Source organism: Nerophis ophidion, linkage group LG03 (genome assembly GCF_033978795.1).
Source record: "Nerophis ophidion isolate RoL-2023_Sa linkage group LG03, RoL_Noph_v1.0, whole genome shotgun sequence".
In the NCBI taxonomy this organism is placed as follows: domain Eukaryota; kingdom Metazoa; phylum Chordata; class Actinopteri; order Syngnathiformes; family Syngnathidae; genus Nerophis; species Nerophis ophidion.
Window position 1 is genome coordinate 45,324,662 of NC_084613.1, and position 27,918 is coordinate 45,352,579.

Sequence of the window (27,918 nt, forward strand, 5' to 3'; positions counted from 1 at the left end):
CTGAAACACTACCAGAAACTAATCTCGACACAAAGTGTCAAGTGTCCGTCTATAATTCCCCTAAGAAATGTTTAGCTTTTTTTTAATCTTCCTTTGGTTGACAGATTTTTTACTGGCACTCACATTTTCTATTTGTACTCAGGTTTGCCACCGTCAGGTATGACAAAACCACAAAGAATATTAAGAACATCTTCATGCATCTCACCAACTACAGCGTGAACAAGAAGAACAGCGATTATGTCAGGTAATCTTCATCTAAACCACTGAAGTATTTAGACTCACCTCTTAATCAACTATTATTGATCAATAGTTGTTCCCTAGATGCTTCAGTTGTCCCTGAATATTAATTATTTGCTTCCACTTTTGTGGGAACACCCAAGTGCACAAAGTGAGATCCATAAAGGTACGCTCAGAAGAGCTTTGTGTGGAAGAACTTGGGAGTTTATCAAGCACATTTGGGATGAACTAAATTAGAGATGACGAGGCATACAGCAGAAACCTTTACCATCAAAAGTGCCATTTTGCCTTCCCGTCGATAAAATCACAACTAATGTATGCTAACCTGTGCAGTAATACCTGCACACACAAACATTTGTGTGTGCAGAATAAGTGCAATAGGGCAATGTGCAAATTACACCAGCACTTCACAAACTTGTGTATTACAAAATGCAACTCTCATCCTTCTTGTATATCTTAACACCCAAGCACTTGAGCATTTCAGTTACATGTACTGTAATATTGTACATACTAATTGTTTTTTATTGTATATGAATAAGCGGTAGAAAATGGATGGATGGATGGATATGATATAAACATATACAAACCCCGTTTCCATATGAGTTGGGAAATTGTGTTAGATGTAAATATAAACAGAATACAATCATTTGCAAATCCTTTTCAACCCATATTCAATTGAATGCACTACAAAGACATTTGATGTTCAAACTCATAAACTTTTTTTTTTTCCACATAATAATTAACTTAGATGTTCATGGCTGCAACACGTGCCAAAGTAGTTCGGAAAGGGCTTGTTCACCTTTTCTTTTAACAACACTCAATAAATGTTTGGGAACTGAGGAAACTAATTGTTGAAGCTTTAACAGTGGAATTATTTCGCATTCTTGTTGTATGTAGAGCTTCAGTCGTTCAACAGTCCGGGGTCTCCGCTTTCATATTTTACGCTTCATAATCCGCCACACATTTTCGATGGGAGACAGGTCTGGACTGCAGGCGGTATATATATTTAGTATATATCCTATACTAAATTGGCCCTAGTGTGTGAATGTGAGTGTGAATGTTGTCTGTCTCTCTGTGTTGGCCCTGCGATGAGGTGGCGACTTGTCCAGGGTGTACCCCGCCTTCCGCCCGATTGTAGCTGAGATAGGCGCCAGCGCCCCCCGCGACCCCAAAAGGGAATAAGCGGTAGGAAAATGGATGGATGGATATATCGTATACTGTACATATATTATGTAAATATTATGCGTACATGTTATATTTTGTATTGCTTTTAGTCTATTTTATACCTGCATTTTCCTTTCCATCTTTTCAATCATTTATAACTGAGATACTGTGTGAAACAATTTCCCTTGTGGATTATTAAAGTTTGTCTAAGTCTAAGTTGTCTAAGTTTAGAGCTTTAGCGCAAGCACGCTTACACACTTAAATCCATTGTTCAATCGTCATTTAAATGCTGGTCTGGCATTAGTAGTTTGGTTTATTGTTTCATTTTTTTTTCCCGGTCCTACAGTATTTTCTATTATTATTGTTTTATTGTTGTATATGGCCTTGTTGTCCTGTTGTTTGGTGCTCTCCTGTTCTTATGTGTTTGGCCTTAGTTGCCACATGCACAAAAGATGGAGATTAGTCACTGGCTACCACCATGCATATTTACACTTGTCAGTTCATCAATTTCTACTGTCCCTGTTTTAAAATAAAGTCAAAAGAAAAAGAAAGCAAAATGAGTTCTGTAAAATGTAACACGGTTTATAAACTTTTAACATTTTTAATATTCTATTAAATTTTAGAGTGTGCACATCTACTTTGAAATAATGTACAGTATTATGTTTCAGAAAGTGCTTGTTTTAAAAATGTTTTATCATTGCATTTTTTGTTATTTTCCAATTTCTCACCACATATCAATCACACAGGTAAGCCAGTGTGGTTGACAGTGAAAGCAAAGGAGTCCTTCCATGCAGAACTACACATTTTCTTTTGAGTTTTTTCTTTTTTTAAGACATCCCTTTTCTTTGCCTTCCTTGTGCTCACCCATTTAGCAGTCAGGACTTGGGACGGGTACCTTTTACATTTGAAATGTAAGATATCGGTACTTAATGGTACAAATTTGAGGTACTTTTGCGTGTGTTGATAAATGTTAATTGTTTGATAGTTAAATCCTTTTATTCTAACATTTGAAAATTAACAGATTACGATAACTGTGCATTCCAGTTGTTATATCTTGTTTTCTGAGTGTCATTTGCAGGTATTCTATAGTATATTGCAATAGCAATTCCAAAACGTTAGTGGGCAGCAGTGTTTAGACTACGGTGTGTTGCCTAGTCAGAAAGTACACTTTGCCATTAAGCTGAATTTGAAATGTGTTGCTTCCCTTTCAGTTGTGATGACCCTGAGGTTGAAGACTATGGGAACAAGTGGAGTATGAGCGCAGTGTTGCGCTATTTGAGGCAGGAAGGGAAGGACACCACATGTGAGTCTGACTGTTTAGCCTCTCCAAGTTATTAATGAAAGGAACAATTCTATTGAAAATGCTGTGTATGTACAGTATATGGTCTAACATGCACGTCAATGTATTTTCTTCTAGTGTTAATGAGGCAGGTAGAGGACCTCATCATCAAAGCTGTGCTGAGTGCCGAGATGCACATCGCACATGCCTGCAAGACATTTGTCCCTCACCTGACCAACTGCTTTGGTACTTACTTCATTAATTTACTCTTTTCATTCATTTGTTTATTATTTATCTTATACTGTTTATACTGTTTAGAATAAGGTAGTAGCGGTACGGCATTCTTACGGTCCGATATAGCAAAACTAAGATATTGTTTGGTAAATTTTGGGTACTGTAAGTCTGGTGGCTGAGAAAGATTACAACAATTGCAAACGCTACAACAAACACATACGCCACAACACAACACATGTCAGCCTTAGCCCGATTACAAAAGCTCTAACAAATGAAATCACCACAATTCAACAACATAAAGCCACAACACATCAACTTTAAGCCTTAGCATGTTTGCAAAAGCCACAACAAATGAAAATATCACAACCTAACAACATAAAACCACAATACAACAACTTGATGCCACAACACAACATAAAACTGCCATTAATAGCAAAAGCCACAACAAGTACAAATGCCAGAACATAACAATACAATAACACAACAACATGAAGTCACAACACAACAGAAAGTGACAACACTCGATCACAACAGCTTACTTTCACTTTCTTTTCCAACTGCGTTCATTAAAACCGCTTCAACCTTCCCCCTCAGCCATTTGTTTTGTTGGCAAATCTGGTTTGTCCGCTGTCACTCCTGTTGTGTTTGTCACTTTCGTTGTGGCTAAATGTTGTTTTATTGTGGTGTAAAATTGTTGTAGTGTGGCTTTATGTTGTTGTGTTGTGGTTTCATGTTGTGTTGAGGCGTTTGCATTTGAAGTGGCTTTTGCAATTGTGTTGTGGCTTAAACTTGCGGCACAATAAAAAAATATATACAGACAAAGGCCATGCAAACTGAAAATGTCTACCAAAATTCGATAATACAGAAAAATATACGAAGAAAAATTAATTGTATCCCAGCTGAAATACGTTTTACCATGCAGGCGCTGATATATCCTTTGTGGTGCAGTAGTAAAAATGGCGCACACATGTACTGTAGGCAGCATTGGCTACTGGGCATCGTTTCTAATTCGTCACTCAAAAACCGTACAAAACACTCGACTTGTTTGGCATGTCACATCGTTAGTAGACACTTTATTGTGTATTGCACCGAAGGTTCCAATATGAATACATTATGGTAAGGTAAGGTTTCTTTAATGGTACCCGGAGGTAAAATAGTTGTGCAGACAGTAATAATTCAGCATGAAGGCAGAATGAAACAAGCATATATCATATAAAACATACAAATATTAAAAAACACACACAATCTTTAGCTTACAAGCTCACTGTGGAACAGTCAAACATTTCACCTAATGAACTTATACAATCATTGTGATAAAAATGATAAATGATAAATGGGTTGTTCTCAAGGTACTCAAAGCGCTTTGACAATACTTCCACATTTACCCATTCACACACACATTCACACACTGATGGAGGGAGCTGCCATGCAAGGCACTAACCAGCACCCGTCAGGAGCAAGGGTGAAGTGTCTTGCTCAGGACACAACGGACGTGACGAGGTTGGTACTAGGTGGGGATTGAACCAGGGACCCTCGGAGTGCGCACGGCCACTCTCCCACGGCACCACGCCATCATAAAAGCGTTATGATAAATACAATTAAATCACCATGCTAGCCTTATTTAGAATGCGATGGCAGAAGGTACATGTACCGTTATACTCCTAAATCAGGTTATGTACTGTTTGAGAAGGAGCCTATTCCAGCTAACTTTGGGTGAGAGACTGGGTATTACAAGGACTGGGTTACAAGTGATAGGGCACATACAGAAAAACAATAAGTCACAGTCATTGACATTTTTGAGTCTACAAATAACCTCGCATGCAGTTTTTTGGACTTTGGGAGCAAGCCCGAGAACATGCAAACGTACAAAGACGTCTGAGTCCGATACAAAGCCAGGGCCACATGACTGTAAAGGAGAAGTTGGCTACTTCTTTTTGTGTACCACGGGATTTGGGCCGCCGGTCCCAAAGACCTTTCAGAATGTGTTGCTGCTGACCCTTCTAAAATACTCTTTTTACACATGATTATTGCTTCAACATTGTTATAGAAGCTGACTATTCTTTGCCCTGCAAGTATTATGTGTTTGTTCTTTGTGTGGTTATCCAAGATTATGGTGGGCGTTGAGAGAGGGCATGTTGACTGATCCCTTCTTTTATCGGTATGTTTATAATGGCACTTTGTCTTCCACAATAGCTGTTAAAAAAATAAGGCACTCTTCTGTAGACACAATAACCATCCCCAACTTCAGCCTTGTTGTAAGCTGCAGTGCCAGCATGCTTTTTGAACGTGGACAAAACGTGACCTGCATAGAGATATCATCGTCACGCTGCTATACATTGAGGGTGTGAATAATGACCGCATGCATGGAAATGGGGTTTACTGAGCCATAACCTGGCCCTCATGCACGATAGGTACGAGCCCATACTAACCTCTGAAACATTTATCAATACAATACAATGCAAAATTTGCATTGAGACAATAAATTGAAAGTAGATGACATATCATTTAAAATGTGATTTATAATAAAATAATTTATGCAACACCTTGAAGAATCAAGTCAATGCTAAGAATTGTCAAAGGAAATGAAGTGACTTCTGGGCAGGCAGTAGAGTTACAGTGGAAATCTGAGTGTGACTGTGCTCAGGGATTTGTTTGCGACCAGTTCAGAATGTAATCTGCCTTTTGCCTGAAGTCTTCCGGAATAGGCTTCATTGGCCCTGAATAAAATAGGCGGAAACAAATGGAAATGAAGTTACATGCAAATTAATAGAAGTGACTAGTTAGTGCAGTGCATGTTGTGGAAGATCATAATAGTCCTCCAGATACCATGCAGATATGCCACCAAAGACTATGGACAGCTTAAACAGAGCATAAGAGAAATATGAGAAATATCTTTATTTAGAAATCTGCAATATTAAAGTGTTCGGATTAAGACTGAGTAATACAGTTTGTTCTTTGACTCAAACAAGAGGTAGAAGAATACTTTTTTTAACGTGCAGTCACATTCTCAGCATTCACACAACACAATAATAGCTCTGCCCCAAGGTGCACATTTCAGAAATGTGCGTGCTGCACAGACATGCATGGACACAGATGTTGAAGCAACATCATTGTGTGCCAAAAACAATTAGGTCCTACTGTACACCTTTTGCTGTAGATAAAGAGTCAACTGGCGTTATCTGGTATTAAGAGCAAGGGTGCGGGCCAGATACCCCCAAATTGATGGAGAATTCTGTCATTTAGTTTGACTCGTATGAACCAGAGAAAGTCAGTTATAGCATATGCAGTCTTTCATACAGGATTAAGTCTCCAATGAAGAGACACTGATGGTTCCACAGGTCCTCTCTGACGTTCTTTTTTGTTGTTCTCACTCTCTTAGTGTGATCATATTGCATGTTATGTGCTGTTAGAATACACACAGACAAGAAGGAACTGGTGTGACGATGGAACTCGTCTTCGGCGCAAAATTGATATTGGTGCCCAAACTTGCACTAAATCTTTGCCTTTTGATAAACAACTGCAAACAGAGCACAGATTTACTGCCACACACTGATTAAATGTGTGTCTCCAATAGTTTATTGGACCGGACTGACAAAAAGTGGTTTAGTCTTGTGCTATGTTTCAATTCTGAAGAGAATGTTTAAATAATAAAACACTCTTGCAGTCTCTTACCATCTTGCGGCCCTCTTAGCATCAATCAATGGATTGACATATGCAGGGTGCTTTAAACAGGTGGAGTTGTGTTGCCAGATGGGAAATGAGACATTATATTATCAGAAGCTTAAAATGATGGTATTTTGAGTAAAACACCCAATTTGACTTTTCTCAGTATCATCTGCTACAGTAAAATATTTCTACAGACCATGTATAGTATTGCTTGTAAATTATAACACAGTTTTACCTTTAAATAAACTAAAAGCACTGGAAAGAGGCTGTAAAGCGTCATCTAAGAAAATGCACATCAGGCGCATTTAGAAGCATGGCCTTAATTTCAGAAGTGATGGGGACAAATGGTTATGAAACAAAATGCTTTTCGTACCGCATTTACGTACATGTATGGCAGTACAAATGATTTTTGTGCTAAATGACAAAACTAACAATATAATAAACTATTGCGTGTTTTTTTCCAACTTGCATTCCATCTGACATGAGCCTGGCTGATGATCGAACCCGCATCGTTTGCTCTTATGGCAAAATCACAAACCACTACTGAAAAATGGTGATATATCTTGTTATATCAGGGTTGACAGGATATGAGGGTAGGTAATACATTTGCTGTTGAATTTTGCATACAGCGCACTGTCATTTGTTTATTGACATCTTCTAAACTTTTGTTTTTGGCTTCTCAAGCTTGTCTTGTCTGCAGAAGCATGTCCCTGAGGTAGCGTATGTGAGTTAAGAAAAACAGTCAGTCCACCCCTTCACACAGTAACACTGTGAAGCCGAAACTCGTCAGAAAAGCGGTCTCATTGTGCTCACTGCGTGCTCACAGAAAGACATGCAGCGCTGTAAACCTATACGCCACGGTGCGTTCGGTGGCTACTCAGAAATATGTGAACTAAAGTGTTCAAATGAATTATCCAACTCTATTTTACAACTCAGAATTACAGGCCTGAAAAGTGTGTTGGACATAACGAGCAGGTACAGAAATTACCGTGTGCATGATCTGTGTTTGTTATATAGGAAGGCTAAATTGTGGACCCAAGCAGAATTTCATTTGGAGGCCCTCCCCATATCAATTTAATTCACACTTTAAATCTAATCTACCCGGTATGTGAAAATATTTTTATACTTAAAAAAAAAATCAAACTTGAATTTAGTTTGATGCATGTTTTGTCTGAAAAAAGTAATTAATCAACCTTGGTTTAACTAGGAAACAAATCCCTTTGAGATTGGGAACCTCTTTTTAATGGAATTCCTGGCCAGGAGGCTGGAGCAGGTAAAACACAAAGTTACATCATACACAATAATAACAAACACTGATCAATAGATCAGCATTAAAAGGTATCAACTCTTGTACGTGCATAAAGAGCAGAAAGCTACATATGTTCATTTGAGAGAAGAAAATAAGAATTCACATCTCTTGTGCTATTAGGTTGCAAATAAATTTATAAAACTTCCTACCTTAGCTCTGACAAAAATTTGAATCAGGTATCACTGCTTTGCAAAATTGCAATTATATTCATTTATTAATTAACTTTTTATATGCGCTTCTTCACGCTAAAAGGGGTCCCTCATGGATCATTGGGCCCTACACACAGCGTGTGAGCTGCGTATAGTGAGGGGCGGCCCTGCTAATAGGCATTTATTGAAGGACTACATTAGGATTTTTGGACTTATTGATTATACCTCATACAGCCGGCTGAATTACCATAGGTCTACCAATACGGCAATTATCGGGATGGTGTGGCTCTGATGGTAGAGAATGCCGTGCCAGCAACGTGAGGGTTCCAGATTAAATTTCGTCTTCTGCCATTTTAGTCACGGTTGTTGTGTGCCTGGGCAAGACACTTCACCCACCTTGCTCCCAGTGCCGCTTACACCTGTGTATGAGTGTGAATGAATCTTTGGCGGTGGTCAAAGGGGCCGTAGTCGCAAATTGCCAGCCACGCTTCTGTCAGTCTATGGCAGGGCAATTGTCGATTACCACCATCGAGTGTGCATGTGTAGTGAATGGATGATGGGTTCTCATTTCTCTGTGAAGCGCTTTGAGTGTCACGAAAGGCACTAAATAAATCTGATCTCTTAATAGTATTATTATCGTAAATTCGAAGTATCAGAACGCATGGCAGCAAATACAGTCCCGATCAAAAGTTTACATACACTTGTAAAGAACATACTGTCATGGCTGTCTTGAGTTTCCAATAATTTCTACAACTCTTATTTTTTTGTAATAGAGTGTTTGGAGCACATAAACATTCAGGAAGTTTGGTCCTTTTATGAGTTTATTTTGGGTTCACTGAAAATGTGACCAAATCTGCTGGGTCAAAAGTATTCATACAGCAATTTTAATATTTGGTTACATGTCCCTTGGTTTTCTGACACGGACTTGTTTCTTCAGCATTGTCCACAACCTAAAATTATCGGGCCGGAGGTTGGGTGTTGGGCGCAGTTGGGTGTTCCAACAGAACAATGACACCAAACACATGTCAAAAGTTGTAAAGGAATGGCTAAATCAGGCAAAAATTAAGGTGTGGAGTGTGAATGTGAGTGTGAATGTTGTCTGTCTATCTGTATTGGCCCTGCGATGAGGTGGCGACTTGTCCAGGGTGTACCCCGCCTTCTGCCCGATTGTAGCTGAGATAGGCGCCAGCGCCCCCCGCGACCCCGAAAGGGAATAAGCGGTAGAAAATGGATGAAGGTCTTTTGATCCTCCGGGTTTTTCAGACCGGTGGTTCTCAAATGGGAGTACGCGTACCCCTGGGGGTGCTTGAAGGTATGCCAAGGGGTATGTGAGATTTTTTTTTAATATTCTAAAAGTAGCAACAATTCAAAAAATCAATTATAAATATATTTATTGAATAATACTTCAACAAAATATGAATGTAAGTTCATAACTGTGAAAAGAAATGTAACAATGCAATATTCAGTGTTGACAGCTATATTTTTTGTGGACATGTTCCATAAATATTGATGTTAAATATTTATTTTTTTGTGAAGAAATGTTTGGAATTAAGTTCATGAATCAAGATGGATCTCTATTACAATCCCCAAAGAGGGCACTTTAAGTTGATGATTAATTCTATGTGTACAAATCTTTATTTATAATTGAATCACTTGTTTATTTTTCAATACGTTTTTAGTTATTTTGATTTTTTTTCCAAATAGTTCAAGAAAGATCACTACAAATGAGCAATATTTTCCACCGTCATATAATTTAATAAATCAGAAACTGATGACATAGTGCTGTATTTTACTTGTTTATCTCATTTTTTCAACCAAAAATGCTTTGTTCTGAATAGGTGGTACTTCAATTAAAAAACATGTTCACAGGGGGTACATCACTGAAAAAAGGTTGAGAACCACTGCTTCAGACCACCAAAGACGGACATGACAGCCTCGTTCATCGTTGTGAACAATGATTTATTTCTCAATAAATGTTCTTTTGGTGGCTTTTCAGCCATGAGTTCTTGTCTCCGTCTCGCTCTCGCTTGTGCTCGTGCTCATGTTTACTTTCCACAATCAACAACTTTCTCTCTCCTTCCCGGCTGCTGCCTTTATCAGAGTGAAATGGTGATCAGATAAACACTCCCAGGTGTTTCATCCATGCACCTGTTGCTGATCTCGAAGCCGGTCCTGGCACCCCCCGCATCGCTGCAGGTCCGCAGGCCCCCCTACCCCTACATAATAATAATACCATGAATTGATTAACGTGGACCCCGACTTAAACAAATTGAAAAACTTATTCGGGTGTTACCATTTAGTGGTCAATTGTACGGAATATGTACTTTACTGTGCAATGTACTAATAAAATAATCAATCAATCAATGTCTTAGAATGGCCTTCCCAAAGTCCTGACTTAAACGTGTGGACAATGCTGAAGAAACAAGTCCATGTCAGAAAACCAAAAAATGTAACTGAACTGCACCAATGTTGTCAAGAGGAGTGGTCAAAAGTTCAACCAGAAACTTGTGGCTGGCTACCAAAAGCACCTTATCGCAGTGAAACTTGCCAAGGGACATCTAACCAAATATTAACATTGCTGTATGTATACTTTTGACCCAGCAGATTTGGTCACATTTTCAGTAGACCCATAATAAATTCATAAAAGAATCAAACTTCATGAATGTTTTTTGTGACCAACAGGTATGTGCTCCAATCACTCTATGACAAAAAAGAAGAGTTGTAGAAAGCATTGAACACTTAAGACAGCCATGACATTATGTTCTTTACAAGTGTATGTAAACTTTTGACCACGACTGTACATACATGTGCGGTCAGTTATAAAAGCACCTACTGTTTATTTTAACATTGTCTCTGACTTGTCTGTAATAGAGCCATGCAAAACCTTACAGAACGTTATTTAATTCATTTAAATTACTACATTGTAGTTGCTATTTATAGCTTGAATAGAGGGAATTCGTCCCCTTGTTTAAATGACTATGTAAAAGGGAATTCTGTAACACAATCTTTTTATAGCTCTGTGTTTCATGTGGGCTGAAACAAAAACAACAGGTTTTTCGTTAGACATCGCTAGGAATTATAAGCGTGTGTCAGTGGTTCGTGGAAAATGCCACCCATGCCGCTCCTCACCGCTGCTCTGTGATTAATGGACAGACGTTTTGCTGAGGGATGCTGATTACGAGATGTTTTGACTAAGATCTGATTAGCCAAGCCAAAGGCCTATTTTGTTACACACAAAACATTCCACTCACTGGCCCTGTGTTCCACTGAGCGTCCCTCATTAAGTGCCGAGTGTGGTCGGCTCGCCTGTCTCCTGCTTTTACATTAGTCAGACACTCCCACGTTTTCGCTGCATGTTCGTACTGCTGTGATGACACTGCTGCCGCGAAACTCCTTACTGATCCAGATTGGAGCCAGCTATCATAATAAAGCTGAAGGGTGTTAATTTGGACTTTTACGATGATTTCATGAGAAACAGCTCAGCGGCCCTGTCGTTTATCACACTGATGCAATGAAGAAGATGCTGTGTTGTTGTTGTTCTTTTTGGGGCTTCACGTCCTTTTTTGTTTTTGTTTTTGGGTGTTTTGTCTCATGTGGTAAAGTTTCCAGCAGTGCTTATCCAATACCTATAAAAAAAAGCTCTTCATCATCCTTTTTTCTCCTCCCTCTTTAATGGGCCTGTTGTGGATGTTCACCGCCTCTGCTCTCTTTGTCCGTGGCGCTTGTCGCAGGCCGTTTAACCGAGCTGCAGAATTGACGTGTCTGGCTGTGAGTGGCTCGCGGGGCAGGCAAGCATGGCGTCTGCTCCTAATTGGGGGGAAAAAGCGTGGCGCATGAACTCAGCTTGTCGGGGGCTATGAGGTGGAGTAACACCTCCTCATTTTCCCTTTGTTGTTGTGGTGCCACCAATGAGGCTCTCCAGACTCTCAAACCCAGTTAACCAATGCTCTGCTCCCCAAAACTAATATACGTGCCCACTCTTTTCTTTGTGTGTTTTGACTAAAAAAATGGGATAAGCCTGCAAAGTGCAAAAGAAAATCCTACTGTGTGCTTAGCTTTGGGGTCCAGTCCATCCACAGATGTTACAAAAGGCAACTTGTTTGAGATGTTGAGATTTTTGGCAATATGTGTTATGTTCTAGTATGAATAGAACATTTGCAGTTCCAACAATTTTAACCTTGAGAATCTGCTATGTTTGAAACAACGCAGCAGTTTGCTACAGGGATGTTTTTAAATCAGGTTTTTGATCAGGCCGATACGATCATTCATGAGTGAAATTGACAAATACCAATACTGATACTGATCACATGTATCATCCATCCATCTATCCATTCATCCATTTTCTACCGGTTGTCCCTTCCAGGGTTGCGGGTGTGCTAGAGCCTATCTTAGCTGCATTCGGGCGGTCGGCGGGTTACACCCTGGAAAAGTCGCCACCTCATCACAGGGCCAACACAGATAGACAACATTCACACTCACATTCACACACTTAGGCCGATTTAGAGTTGCCAATCAACTTATCCCCAGGTGCATGTTTTTCGAGGTGAGAGAACCTACGCAGTCACGGGGAGAACATGCAAACTCCACACAGAAAGATTCCTAGCCCGGGGATCGAACCCAGGACCTTTGTATTGTGAGTCACATGCACTCACACCTGAACCACCATGCTGCCCACAATTATGAACGGTACATTTGTCAATTTACAGTACTTATCGTGCTAGTGACTGTTAATCAATATCACCACAACATTTACACCAGTTATTGTATTTATTATATATGACTGTTTGAGGGAAACAAATTAAATAATACACAATAACTAAAAAAAAACACACTTCACTCTACTACTCAGTTAAATAATTTGCCCTCAAAATCCTCCTGTGTCCAACAAATTATTCCCTGAGTTTGTTAACGTTAATAAAAACAACAACAAAAAATATTTGGAGAAATTTAAAACTATTGATCTAATGGTTATGGTTTTGGTATTAGTTTTTTTCAAACAGAAATCCAGTTACAATATGGTACATAATACATATTTTCAGTTTGTAATCCCTCTAGTATTGACTATATACCATTAATACCATCGGCATTGACTTTACAAAATTATGGATCGATGCGCCCTCTTACTGCACTGACTGTGATAATGCTGACACACCAACATTTCTTGTTATTTTGTTCTTTTTCTTGACTCTTATTAACCTACTTGTTAATTTCCTTTCAATAGTTAGCACTTACTTGCTGCTTTTATCTATACTTTTTAAACTTTACGAAACATACATTTCTGGGTTTATTTAATGCTAGCTTAGTGGTTAACTTAGCTGTTAACATCCCTGCTCCTATCTTGCTCTCAGTATGTAACATGTTTAGCCTTGTCCTCCAGTGATAATGTTACATAAGATACCATGGGGCACAGTGCAGCTTTAACAATGCCACCCTGTGCGCTCGTACATAATGGACATTCAAGAAAACCGCTACTGGTTGTATTGCAAAAGCTAGTAAGTAGCATTATTCTATAATGAAATGTTTATATTGTTTAATTTGTTCTTAAACTTTACTAAACACACATTTCTGGGTGTTATTTAATGCTAGCTTAGTGGTTAACTTAGCTGGTAACATCCCTGCTCCTATCTTACTCTCAGTATGTAACATGTTTAGCCTTGTCCTCCAGTGATAATGTTACCTAAGATACTATGGGGCACCGTGCAGCTTTAACAATGCCACCCTGTGCGCTTGTACATAATGGACATGCCAGAAACCGCTACTGGTTGTATTGCAAAAGCTAGTAAGTAGCATTATTCTATAATGAAATGTTTATATTGTTAAAATTTGTTTATACCTGTAAATATCCTGCAATATGTCTCAACGCTGCGAGTAATCTAATTTAAGTGGAGCTCTGATCCAAGTTTCATTGACAATAAAGACACCCTTTTTACAATATTGTATCCACAAAGTAATGACATAGCATATCTTAGGCCTGTTTTTCCCATTCTTTTTTCCTCATTGTCTAAATTGACAACCAAATGGCTTGTGCATATTTTTCCAGAAATGTTAGTTGAACTCAAAATGTATTACTTTTGGGTGTGGAGCTCTCTTTTGCTGTTTGGCTGTGAGAAATAACAGTGAAGAATTTGGCATCTATTTAATCTCTTGATTTATTTACTAATTATATATTTCCTATTTTTGTATAATGCATTTAGAAAAAAGTGAATATTTAGTGCTGGAATAATGCTTTACACTTTGACACCTTATGAACAAACAGCGGAAAAAGTAAAACGTTATAGTCTCTCTCTGTTGCACATTTGTGTAGATTGGGCTTTAAGGGACATAAATTATCTGTAATGTACCTCTGTTGTTGACTGTGTACCTGTCTGCTATTGTTCTACATCATATTGGCTATTTTAGCCTTTTCCAAACAGGATAATTCTCAACAATGGGTCTTTGGTAAGTTTTTATTTTGTTGTTAATTATTAGAGTACAGTTTTTAAACTATTTTAATTGATTTAAAAGGCAAACGTTTTCTTGGGAAGCCTTTTTTTAAATTCATATTTGTAGTTGGTTCAGTTGCACTTAGACATAAAACTGGAGCAAAAAAAATTAGCTATCTCAACACAACACCACAAGTACTATTTATTGAAATTTTACATATATTGAAAGATTCAATAATTGATGAAGTTGCAATGCAATGCTGACTTAATGAGGCTGTTTGCAACCTTTACGCTGCATTCCAAAGTATTACAAGCAGTATATCCTACTCTCTTCTTGTGAAGTACACCCTACAATGTAACACACATGCATGCTCTTTATTTTTGTGTGTTGTTAGCTAACAATAGTGATTTGTTAAAGTTTAGTTCCTAATGTTGGCAATCATTGAATGTACAGTTTATTCTATTATGACAACAAAATGAATGCAAATTGTTAGTCGCTTCTCTGGGACTACTTTTGTGTGAACAAGACAGCAGTGATTTTTATTCAATATCATTATTAATTGAGACGATATAAATATTTAAAATATACGGAGATGATCTAAAGAGAAATTATATTTTGTATGATGTATCATACTGTAAATGTGTTCATTTTCGAAATAAACTAAACTCTTAGTAGTGTATGATTGATTAATACTGTATGTTCTGTTAAACCACTAATGGTAACCGTAAGCTAGTCTGTTGGGTTCTTGTTATATATTTTGGAGCAAGTTGCAAACATCCCCTTTAAGGGAATTTATTTTTGTCAAAAAATGACTTAGGCCAGTGATGTCTAAAGTGCAGCCCGGGGGTAATTTATGGCCAGATGCTAATTTCTAGTTGGCCCCACGACATATTCAACGAACAAAGTTAAACACAAAACGCATTGGAGCATGACATAAAAAAACAAAAACAAAAATGCCGAAATCCCCTTAAAATTGCACCTGCAAACAAAGCAAAAGGCAAGGCAAGATACAATTTAAAGTGCTTTACAGACAATTACAGGAAGGCAAAACTAAAAGTTAAATAATCATAAAAATATGCATATTTATCAAATTAAAAATAAAATAAAATCATCATTAAAATAATTGTAATTAAAATCAAATAAAAAAATAGTGTGGATAAAATACGTTTAGTTGTCATATGCACAAGTAAATGTAAGTATTTTCAGGCTGGATTTGACCATTGTCAACATCAAGGCCTGTCTTTAGGAATACTACACTGAACAAAAATATAAACACGAAACTTTTTTTTGCTCCCATTTTTCATTAGTTGAACTCAAAGATCTAAAACTTTTACAACATACACAAAATACCTATTCCTCTCAAATATTGTATGTATGGTGTATAATGTAGCTCGGAATAGTTAGGGATGCATGGGATTCTGGGTATTTCCTCTGTTGTGTTTATGTTGTGTTATGGTGCGGATGTTCTCTCGAAATGTGTTTCTCAATCGTGTTTGGTGTGGGTTCACAGTGTGGCGCATATTAGTAACAGTGTTGAAGTTGTTTATATCACAACTCTCAGTGTAACCTATAAGGCTGTTGAAAAAGTATGCATTGCAGTTACTTCCATTTGAGTACAGAAACCACATTCAATATGTGACTGGGGTGGCAAGCCGTAAGTTCAGGTTGTAGAGGGCGCTAAAGACGGTGTCACCATAACATGCCCTTGTTGTTGTTGTTGGTTGGGTGAAAATCAGCAGATACTTGAGAGAACATTTGCTCCCTATTTCGGAAGTATCCCGGAAAAATTGCATTGACAAATGTGCTGCTGTCAAGCGTCACTCATGTAAAACTCGCGGGCCGAACTAATATTTAATTTTTATATTAAGGTGTGACCCCTGCTTTATACATAACACAAAGCAGAAAAAAAACTCTGAATGCAGTATCATTTTTTCATATTAAATTTCAAAAGTGTTTTGTGGCTCCCATTGTTTTCTTTTTTTTGTGAAACGGGTCAAAATGGCTCTTTGAGTGGTAAATGTTGGCGGCCCCTGGATTAGGACAAGGAAGCCAAGGAAAAGGAAAGGGTTGTGTGTGCTGTGACTAGAGAGATTGTGGGAGAGATGTCCCCTTCTGTGTATGCTCGACCCCAGCGGTAAGTTAACCATGAATACATCCCAAACAAGAAACATCTCAGAAGAAAATAGAGTTTAATTCTGCATCGACAGATTTCTTTGCAACATTACATGATAACAACTTTTAGGTTTATAGGCTGTGTTATATTTGTTTTGTTATATATTTTGTGGATGAGGCGGCCAAATGGCTCTTTTGATAGTAAAGATTACCAAACTATTGTCAAGAGCGGCTATAGCATTGACTGCTTCAAGTTGCTAAATCAGCTGCTGGGCCACAGTGAGCCACCATAGTCTAAAAGTCCTTTGTAGGCAGGATGGCTCATTTGTCCCAACGATTCTCAGACCATGTCTAAGTATCTTTGAGCAAGATACTGAACACCCAGTTGTTTTTGATTCTGCATCATCAGTAAGTGTAATTAATTGACCATTTACATCCTTTTTTGGGGCCTGATTTAATAAAGGTTTGTGTGTGCTAAAACACGTGCAAACCTGATAGCACACACAAAGCAGATCTGCTAAACGTGTGTAAAGTGGACTGCGTCTTTTAAGTGACCAGAATAAGGCATGCAATCCATTTTGCGTCTCTGTCTTATAAATATGCAGAATATATGCTGATGGTCTAAATGCCAACAATACTAGGAGGAGAAGATGCAGATATAATTATTTAGCACGCGCAATGTGATTCATCAACACTTACCGCTTTTTTGCGAGCACTATTTATTGTTTTATTTACCACGTGTCAGAAAAATGTGCAACCTGACAGGTCAACACACGGTATGAGTGCAAAGACAGGTGATGGACAGACGAGAATCCTCCGTCTTATGTGTGTTTGTCAACATTTTGGATGGTCAGAAATAAAAAATAATAGACGTATTGTTTGTTCAGCAAAATCCTTTTATAATTGTGTAGCTGCTAGAGGACTTAAGGGGCTGATTAATACACACTCAATTTATGTGTTTTGGTGTCCTTGAGTATTTATTTGATGATGTTTGTTTTTGTCACATAGAATATATATTATTAGGATATTTCTTTTATGAAAAAAAACGTCTTTAAGTTTGCATTTTTTGCGTCGTCACTCACAAATGAGCACATCTTCAGCGGTTAAAAAAATAAAAAGTGGTTTCAATGGAGATGCACTGTACTGTAGGACTGATTTTAAAGACCATAAAAAGTGGTAGACGTCTCCTGCATGTTTGAAAACAACGTCATTTTGGACCTAAAAGACAGTGATAATTTTTGTAGTCAAAAAGCCAATCAGTGACCCTACAGATGTTTTTCATCTGGATAATGTTTAGATTTTAAATCTTACATACGTTATTAAAAGCAACTAATCCTGCCCAGACGGCTATTATTAAGTGCAAGTCATCACTTGCTGTCACCCGGCCTTTTGTGTGTTTAACAGTGGCATTGACCTGAGATGCTTGAACAAACAGTGCGGCAGCTTTGAAACATCCATCCTCCTCTCCCGTCTGTTCTCAACACTGTCTGTTCTTTTGAAGTGCCATTAAAGGCTTGTGTTTTTTCTTTCTCTTATATTACATCCCCGCTTTGGCCTGACCCTGTATAAAGTGTGTTTTTTGTGCGTGCACTCTGCTCAGTATGACACTCCCCAGAGCAGTGCACATGTCGAAGGCCCCCATTCAAAGGGTGACACTGCACTGAGTATCAGTGTGGGAACCGCATGTAAATGCTGTAATTTTCAGCGCTGACCCATTTTATGCTTTGGTACCTCGGTGTTTGTTAGTAATACATTCCAAAAGGTTTGGCAAAAACCGAATCAAATAAAAACCAAAGCAAATTTTCCAAAATAAATCATTAAATTCCAATTAATATGTTCCAGACACATACAAATTTCAACACAGGACACATTTATAGAGAACAATTATAGTTATACATGCAGAAAACAATGCGGCATACCCATAAATGACAAATTAAATGGATGCATGAACATTTAACACAACTTTTAACTTTATTGAAAGCTCTGGTTAGAAAGGCAGGGAGAAGGGGATGGATGAGCACACAAACAAAGGGGGAAGGAAGGGCACTCAAAAACCACCTCTATACATTGCTACAAGATATTTCTTCAATGCAGTAGTGTTTTTCACCTTTATTAAAGTGTATTTGCACTTGTGGTATATCCAAGAACGTACGGACAACTACACTGCGCTCACACAATGTTATTTGCATCAACAGTGTATAATGGCAGAACACATCACTCTGTCATGAGTCCATAGCAATATGCTACAACTCATAACTTTGTTAGGCCCCATGGTGTATATTTCAGCTCTACTCAATCCAAAAAAAAAAAACAGACACTGAGTCACCAGCGCATGGGATTCTTTGTTTGGGAACTACAAACAGACTAGTTTAAGTGTGATTTGATCGTACGATAATTCAGAAGGCATACAAAAACTGGGACAAACTTTGGGCAACAATTCTAAAGAAAGTGGGTTGTACAAAAACTGAGACACCACAGTCTTTTAATGTGGAGTTCAAAATAACTCACTCCAAATATCTAATGAAATGATGACGGCGAGAGTGTTGTTCTTCTTGTTGATGTATTCTGACATTATGTAGACGGGCATTATCTTCCCAGCGCTGGTGACATCTTGGACTTGATGTACAAAACTATTTGAAGCCGCGGTTTGTTTTCGAACCCCCGCCTTACATAAGCATTTGCATGACGGATGAAATGTGTATGCACTTAGTTCATGTAATAGAGCCAAGCCCTCAGTAGCAACCTTTAGTGAATGTTCTCTCGTGACTGACTGAGTATACAACATGCATGTAATCCATAGCAGAGAGATGTCTGCCATGTTGCCAAATGCCACATAATAGAGCTCTGATAAAACTCTGGAAAGCCTTGTGACTTTGATACTCCTTAGTTTTTATTTGCAGCCTTTCTATTGCTCACTTTCCAAGTCTGTGGTGAAAAGATTTTGATTGGTTTTTTCTGTGTCTTTTGTAGAACTTTATGGATTTGATGTGCTCATTGACTCCAACCTCAAACCCTGGTTGCTGGAGGTGAACCTTTCGCCGTCCTTGGCCTGGTGAGTGGCATTTTCCAAACTGTTTTAGTCTTTTGTTCTTTTTTTAGGGTCTGTTAACATGACTTCTGTTATTTAGTGAATAAAAAAAGTGTCTAAACGTTTTTCAATCACCTTTGAAATTGAGGCAAACTTTTCTGAAAACTGAGTGCATGGACATTAATTCATGAGTGGTGAAACATATGGCTGTTGTATGTGTTCTGCTCAAGATAACAAGCTTCATAATATTTCATTAGTGAAGTGTACATTTACATATTACTTCTATAACTCAAATTTATGACCCACATATATGCAGAGTACGGTCAGCGCCGCCTTAATGCACAGGGTTACCTAGGCTGAAGCCCAAGGGCCACTGAGTTTAGGGGCCTCGCACACAGACGTGCACATTACTCGCAGTCATTCACAGGAGAAATATTTGAGAAATAAATGATTTAGAAACAGTTGCTTTGTTGGTGAGTGAGATCATAAACGTTTTTAAACACTAATTTTGTAATAATCCATTATCCTTTGGCAGTGTGTGTGTGCTACTCAAGTGTAGCTTACATTATGTCAGACAAGGAAGACATTAGGTTACAGAGGTGGACTCTCTGCGTGGACTGGCCATGGGGAGTTTAATTCACTTTCTCTGTTTTTTCATGTGACATACCATTGCAGAATAAAAAAAAACAGCTGCTAAAAAGTCAATGAATTGGCGGAGTGCTTTATGCTAAATTTTAAAAACAAGATTTAAGCACCGTATCAGAATTGCCTCTTACAGTCTTCCTCATGTATCGCTTTTAATTGGTTGTGGACATTACCACGATAACTTAATTTCTGTAAAATAGGAATCACTAATTAAAAATCCAAGAATTTCATAGCAAGAAAATAAAAAATCCTGTTTATGACCTTCTAAACAAATGTTTTAACATTATGACAGCCACCATGACATGAAATAACACAATTTAGTCATATTTACACTCTTTTAATCTACAAACCCCGTTTCCATATGAGTTGGGAAATTGTGTTAGATGTAAATATAAACGGAATACAATGATTTGCAAATCCTTTTGGACCCATATTCAATTGAATGCACTACAAAGACAAGATATTTGATGTTCAAACTCATAAACTTTATTTATTTTTGCAAATAATATTTAACTTAGAATTTCATGGCTGCAACACGTGCCAAAGTAGTTGGGAAAGGGCATGTTCACCGCGGTGTTACATCACCTTTTCTTTTAACAACACTCAATAAACGTTTGGGAACTGAAGAAACTAATTCTTGAATCTTTGAAAGTGGAATTCTTTCCAATCCATCCATCCATTTTCTACCGCTTATTCCCTTTTGGGGTTGCGGGGGGTGCTGGCGCCTATCTCATCTACAATCGGGTGGAAGGCGGGGTACACCCTGGACAAGTCGCTATCTCATCGCAGGGCCAACACAGATAGACAGACAACCTTCACACTCACATTCACACACTAGGGCCAAATTTAGTGTTGCCAATCAACCTATCCCCAGGTGCATGTCTTTTCCATTCTTGTTTTATATAGAGCTTGAGTGGTTCAACAGTCCGGGCACCCGCTAACGTATTTACGCTTCATAATGCGCCACACATTTTTGATGGGAGACAGGTCTGAACTGCAGGCAGGCAGGGAAAGTACATGCACTCTTTTTTTTTACAAAGCCACGCTGTTGTTACAGGTGCTGGCATTGTCTTGTTGAAATAAGCAGTGGCGTCCATGAAAAAGACGGCGCTTAGATGGCAGCATATGTTGTTCCAAAACCTGTATGTACCTTTCAGCATTAATGGTGACATCACAGATGTGTAAGTTACCCATGCCTTGGGCACTAATGCACCCCCATATCATCACAGATGCTGGCTTTTGAACTTTGCGTCGATAACAGTCTGGATGGTTCGCTTCCCCTTTGGTCCGGATTACACGATGTCGAATATTTCCATAAACAATTTGAAATGTGGACTCGTCAGACCACAAAACACTTTTCCACTTTGCATCAGTCGATCTTAGATTATCTCGGGCCCAGAGAAGCCGGCGGCGTTTCTGGATGTTGTTGATAAATGGCTTTCGCTTTGCATAGTAGAGCTTTAACTTGCACTTACAGATGTAGCGACAAACTGTATTTAGTCACAGTGGTTTTCTGAAGTGTTCCTGAGCCCATGTGGTGATATCCTTTAGAGATTGATGTCGGTTTTTGATACAGTGCCGTCCGAGGGATCGAAGGTCACGGTCATTCAATGTTGGTTTCCGGCCATGCCGCTTACGTGGAGGGATTTCTCCAGATTCTCTAAACCTTTTGATGATATTATGGACCGTAGATGTTGAAATCCCTAAATTTCTTGCAATTGCACTTTGAGAAACGTTGTTCTTAAACTGTTTGACTATCTGGCCATGCAGTTATGGACAAAGGGGTGTACCTTGCCCCATTCTTTATTGTGAAAGACTGAGCATTTTTTGGGAAGCTGTTTTTATACCCAATCATGGCACCCACCTGTTCCCAATTAGCCTGCACACCTGTGGGATGTTCCAAATAAGTGTTTGATGAGCATTCCTCAAGTTTATCAGTATGTGTTGCCACCTTTCCCAACTTCTTTGTCGCGTGTTGCTGGCATCAAATTCTAAAGTTAATGATTATTTGCAAAAAAAAAAATGTTTATCAGTTTCAACATCAAATATGTTGTCTTTGTAGCATATTCAACTGAATATGGGTTGAAAAGGATTTGTAAATCATTGTATTCCATTTATATTTACATCTAACACAATTTTACAACTCATATGGAAACGGGGTTTGAAATATAGTAATGCTGCCTGAGGCTGAGCCAATCAGTGGCCACAATACTGAACGGCGTACTACTGGTTTGGTTTCCTCTAGTGGCCAACACTACTGTAATATTTACATGTTTTTTATTGAACCATTTCATGCTTTAAAATGGCCTAATTAAGGACCATAACATTATGGAAAAATAAGAAAATATCACCACAATATTAGCGACGTGGTGAAGCCAAAATATTTGAAACTCAAAGTGGCAAGTGACGACTGTACCGTTATATTATTGATGACAGTTTTGCAAAGGAATCCTAGACCATTCTCTGCTGGTTTAACAGTTAGAGTGAGACCCAAATGCTGGTTTAAACCCTGTCTATGTCAGAAGTGTTATTGAGCAGTCGGTAGTCCAAAGTTGTTTACTTGAATCTTATTGTTGTTATTTTGCACTAAAAATAAATGATTTATGTATTCTTAATCATGCAAAACATACAACTATATAAATTCAGGTTTGAGATAACTACTATTTAAATTCCATCTAACCATCCATTTTCTAATGCTTGTCCCTCAGCTGCTTTCGGCTGGACAAGTCGCCACGTCATCACAGGGCCAACACGCATAGAAAGACAACATTCACACCCACATTTAGTGGCAATATAGTGTTGCCAATCAACCCTTTCCCAGGTGCATGTCTTTGAAGGTGAGAGAAGGACGCTGTACCCGGAACTCATGCAGTCATGGGGAGAACATGCAAACTCCACACAGAAAGACAGAGACACACAGAGTTAAACCCAGGACTTTTGTATTTTGAGGCGCCAGCACTAACCCCAGATCCACTTGTATTTAAATTGCTTCACACAAATAATAAGAAAAAAAATAATAATTAAGAGAAGGCAATCAGTTGGATGGCTCTACCAACAAGGTTTATCATTATTTATTTTGTAGGAACTGGCAATCCTAGTGACGACTTGCAGGCAAACGAATGCTGGAATTACCCTGTTTGATGCACAAAAAAGGGAACAATATTAATAGTTATACAATATGGCAAAAATCTGGCATTATTGCATGTTTTGTTGATAGTTCATGGTTGGTGATGTTTATGTCCAAGTTCATTCATTCATTAATTGTTTTTAAATAAAATTATATTTCTTGCTCAAAGAAGGAAAAGTCTCTGTAATTTCTAAAAGAAACACTTGTTTTTGTGAAATAGATTACCCCGCGATTAGATTTTTTATGCACTCTGCAATCTCGGCGGTGGGGTTCGGGGTGGAGGGCTTAGGTAAAACATTAGGTTAGAGCGGGCCTGATTTCAATGGTACCTTAGTTTTTCAAACCTAAATCATACAAAAAGTGAAGCTTTTTTTTCTGTAAGAAATAATGTAAAGCCAATAAATATCAACACAAACACATACAGAGAATAATTAAAATTGCACATGCAGAATTTTTTTTTAAGTATATATAAATATGAACTATGTAGTAATTAATAAACAGACATTTACATCACTTTTACCTTTATTGAAAGCTCTTGTTGAGGAAGACAATGATGGGAAGATGAGAGAAGTAGAAGCCACACGGACGGCACCTTTGTATTTAGAAAACAACTCGTAGCAGTGTTTCTCACCTTTTTTTTGTCCATCAAAGTGCTGACACTCACAATTTTCTTTTATTCCATGTTAGCTCATTTTGCTGCTCTACTCAATTTGAAAAAAAAAAAAGTGAATGAGTCTGTAACACGTGAGCTTTTTTGTTTGGGTACTTGATTCTACGGAATCATATGCAGGAAAACTTTGTTATGCATATTATTTGGACATATATAGGATGACCGAGACTGGATACAAAAATCAGAGGCAAAATTTTGGCAAAAATTGTTGTTGGACACCGAGTCATATAGAACGCGGGGTGTACGAAGTACCATTGTATTGTATTTTATTGAAACAGGAAGAGAATGCGATATCTCTGTAATTATTAGTATTTTTACAGCTTTTTAAAAACATTTCGCTCGTGAAAACATGCCCTTGGTTATATCATTTAGATAATATATTTAAATTTTGCAATGAAAACAGTGATTGTGTTTGTTCTAACTGTAATGAAATATCAATGTTTTATTTATTTATTTATTTTTTCATAATGTCTTTTTTTCCCCTCTACTTATTTACAGTGATGCCCCTTTGGATTTGAAGATAAAGGCCAGCATGATAGCGGACATGCTCTCACTTGTGGGTTAGTGTTATTTCATATCCTAAGCTTTTCAATTCAGTTAGCAAGCTAATCGTATCCAACCGGTATATTCTAAGGACTTTAGTGGATTACCTATTCAGTTAGTCATCTAATCATTGTAGAAATTTGTTTGTGCACGAATCAGTTTTATGTGTGTCATGTTAAAATGTTGTGTTTTTCATTAGCAAAATCTCATCTAGCTAAAAAGAAAATGTTTTTTTTATTTTTATTTTTGGTATTACTATTGTTTTTAACATAAAATTGTAGTTTCAAAAGTACAGATTTTTCAGCAGATTTTTGATTATTTTTTCAATTTGCCAATGCACAATTAAGATTTTTATATATGTAAAAATGGACAATACATAATAATGCACATTTGACACATATATACAGGATGTCTCAGCAGGTTGATGAAAACTAAGGACACACAGATTCAAAACATATAGTACACAGAATAGCAATGTTTACAAAATTTACACCAATGTATACCCAATACATATTATCTAGACCAAAAGGGAGTAATTTAGATGTAGATTAAAATCAACATATGCTTCATTTTTAAGTGTTTCCAATTCATTAGATTATATTTGTTTAGTATTCTGTAATGATGACTCAATAATTGACATAGAATACACTATACATCAGTAGAAATAGCTACATGTCAATAGAGAATACAACTAAAATGCATGCAAACATATTTTTTTCAGTTCAATGAGATTTTGTTATACCCAAAGTAGTATATGTATTCCCTACTTGAAATTGGTCAACAATTAATGAACGTGACGGATAGATTGTACTGTTAGTTGTTTTTGCCACAGTTTCTTTTTGGATTGTGTAATGCGGGAGGTATGCATTCACATTGGCTCTTGCAGTTTGAATGTAATAAGTGAGTCACAATATCTTAGTACATTCTGTGGGATCCAAGAAAATATATTATCAAAGTACCTGACAAGTAAAATCATTATGATCGTTTTGTTTGTAGTGATTGTTGACAATCACACTCAACCTGCACAGATTGTAATACCACATTTTCAAGGTCACATTTGGGTTATCATAGTAGTTTGCTAATATTTTCTAAAAAGGACAGTACACAAAGAACAACTGAGGTCACAGAGATTGACGTTCATTTTTAGTATTGGCCTATAAAGAAACATCTTCATAAATTAAAGTCGGGGGAGCTAAGAGATCACAAGTAATGATAATGACTTGATGATAAGTCACTGTCCGTAAGACAAGCAGAGATTTCACGGAAATCAATCTTTCGTTGTCAAGACATTTTGCTTAAAACCACAAATGTTAACTTAGTGGAGGCGCCAGTGTCAGTGGAGACACTTGGATGAGTTGTCTCTGATATGTGCCAGTCCATCAAATTGATGCTGATCCATTGTGAGATGTTGATGAAGTCATGATGTGTTGCTTGTGGTTGACTGTACGCTGTTTATGGTATGCTGTTTTTTTTTTAAAGAAATACTACTGCAATATGTTACATGCCCTGACACGTTTCTGACCATATGATAACACACATCTTTAATTACCTATAATTATGGTGATATTTGTGATAGTGCGCGTTTCTGTATTGTATGTCCTGACAAGCTGGATCAGTCTACAAATATTACTAACTGAATCATAAGCATGCAGACATAACAAATAGCAGCCGGAGGGGGCAAAACTGTGTTCAAGCAAGAGGCATTTTTTTAGTCTCCTCCCCTAAGAAATTATAGTGTGTATGTGTGTTTTTTTCCAAAATACAAAAGCTCATCATCATCTTTTTTTAGATTTGAGAATCTCGTAGAAGATAGCCATAATAGTGATCTCACCTGTTAGTAGGTGTCATCTGTTCTTCTTTCTAATGATATTGAGGAGATGGGGAGTGTGTGTGTCTGTGTGCGTGTGCGTGTGCGTGTGTGTGTGTGTGTGTGTGTGTGTGTGTGTGTGTGTGTGTGTGTGTGTGTGTGTGTGTGTACATTCATATATGCGATTATGAGTGACGTGTGTTGTGCCTTGAAGCAACTCAATCTAATCATTAATGTTTAAGGATAATCAGAAATAGCTATGTTATCTTTAGAGAGCAATGTTACTTCAGTTCAAGCGTGTTTTACCATCTTTAAAATCGTAAAAAAAAAAAAAAGGTGTTTGTTTCTTGTCTCTCATTATGATTGTGAACATAGGCAACATTCTAGAAAAAGTGCTGTTCCCCTTTAAGTCATTCATCAGCTCAAAGATGGAATTACTGGACAGTGGCTCTACCTATTATCATTATATAATAGTAGATGGTATTTTTTTTTAAACAGATCACACTTTTGAATTGTTTAATAATGGTTAATCAAAGCAAAAATATTTGCTTGTATAAATGATCTTAACTTTTAAAAAATACCCCAACATTCTGACACAAATTCAATTTTACTGTCAGAATGTCTTATAGCGACTTTGCTTTTTTAAATGTTACGCTAAATATACATAATATATTTGCCCAATGCATATGCATTGATCCGATCACTGACCGTAGAGTAAACTACGCTACCTTTCAGGTAACCATCCACGGTTAAAGTAAAGGAGTTTGTGCAATCAAACTAAATTGGGTGATTAATCTGCGTTTATACTTTTTTTATTAGTAACTTGTTAACTTGATCTATATTGACAACCCTAATATACTTACAGTATACGACAGAAACATGTCAACCCGAGCAGACAAGACAAGATTCTCTCCATCGTCTGTCATGTTGCAATGATTGCTTCCTAATGGCGGACAGCCATTTTCGTGCCAGTTTGCACCAACATTTCAAGCCTGCTAAATATAGACGCAAAATTGCAGTTGCAAAACAGTTTCATGTTTGATAAATAACATTGCGAGCGCTTAATGGTAATATTTGCATTTTCCCCTCCTACAATTGTCGGCGCTTTATGATGATAATCAGCATATTTTCTGCAGACAAACACGCTTAAATAGAATGCTCTTTCTGTGTTTTTCATTCATGGGACCCAATCTACTGAACATAAAGCTTAGAACAGCAGCTTTGCATGCGCTATTAAATTTGTACATTTTTAATACACGCAAACTTTTAGTAGATCAGGCCCTGTGTCAGGGGTCCCAAACATTTTGACCTGGGGGCAACATCGGGTTACAAATTTTTTGCAGAAGCCGGGCTTTCTATTCGTACAGTGTGTGTGCGTGTGCGTGTGTGTGTGTGTGTGTGTGTGTGTGTTTGTGTGTGTGTGTGTGTACTGTCTATATATATATATATATATAAATATATATATATATATATATATATATATATATATAGTTTCCAATACTTTCTACAACTGTTATTTTTTGTG

At 37.6% G+C, this 27,918-nt stretch overlaps 1 protein-coding gene across 5 annotated transcripts in view; it reads left to right on the forward strand.

Moving 5' to 3' along the window:
* The window catches only part of ttll5 (tubulin tyrosine ligase-like family, member 5), a 154,129-nt gene that overhangs the window by 24,514 nt on the left and 101,697 nt on the right, over positions 1-27,918 (forward strand). For all 5 annotated transcript variants that reach the window (XM_061895366.1, XM_061895367.1, XM_061895368.1 and 2 more), the window contains exons 10-14: positions 143-244; positions 2,613-2,704; positions 2,819-2,926; positions 19,544-19,625; positions 24,542-24,603. In XM_061895366.1, the coding sequence (XP_061751350.1) occupies positions 143-244; positions 2,613-2,704; positions 2,819-2,926; positions 19,544-19,625; positions 24,542-24,603 (446 nt within the window). The remainder of the gene's footprint in view (positions 1-142; positions 245-2,612; positions 2,705-2,818; positions 2,927-19,543; positions 19,626-24,541; positions 24,604-27,918) is intronic.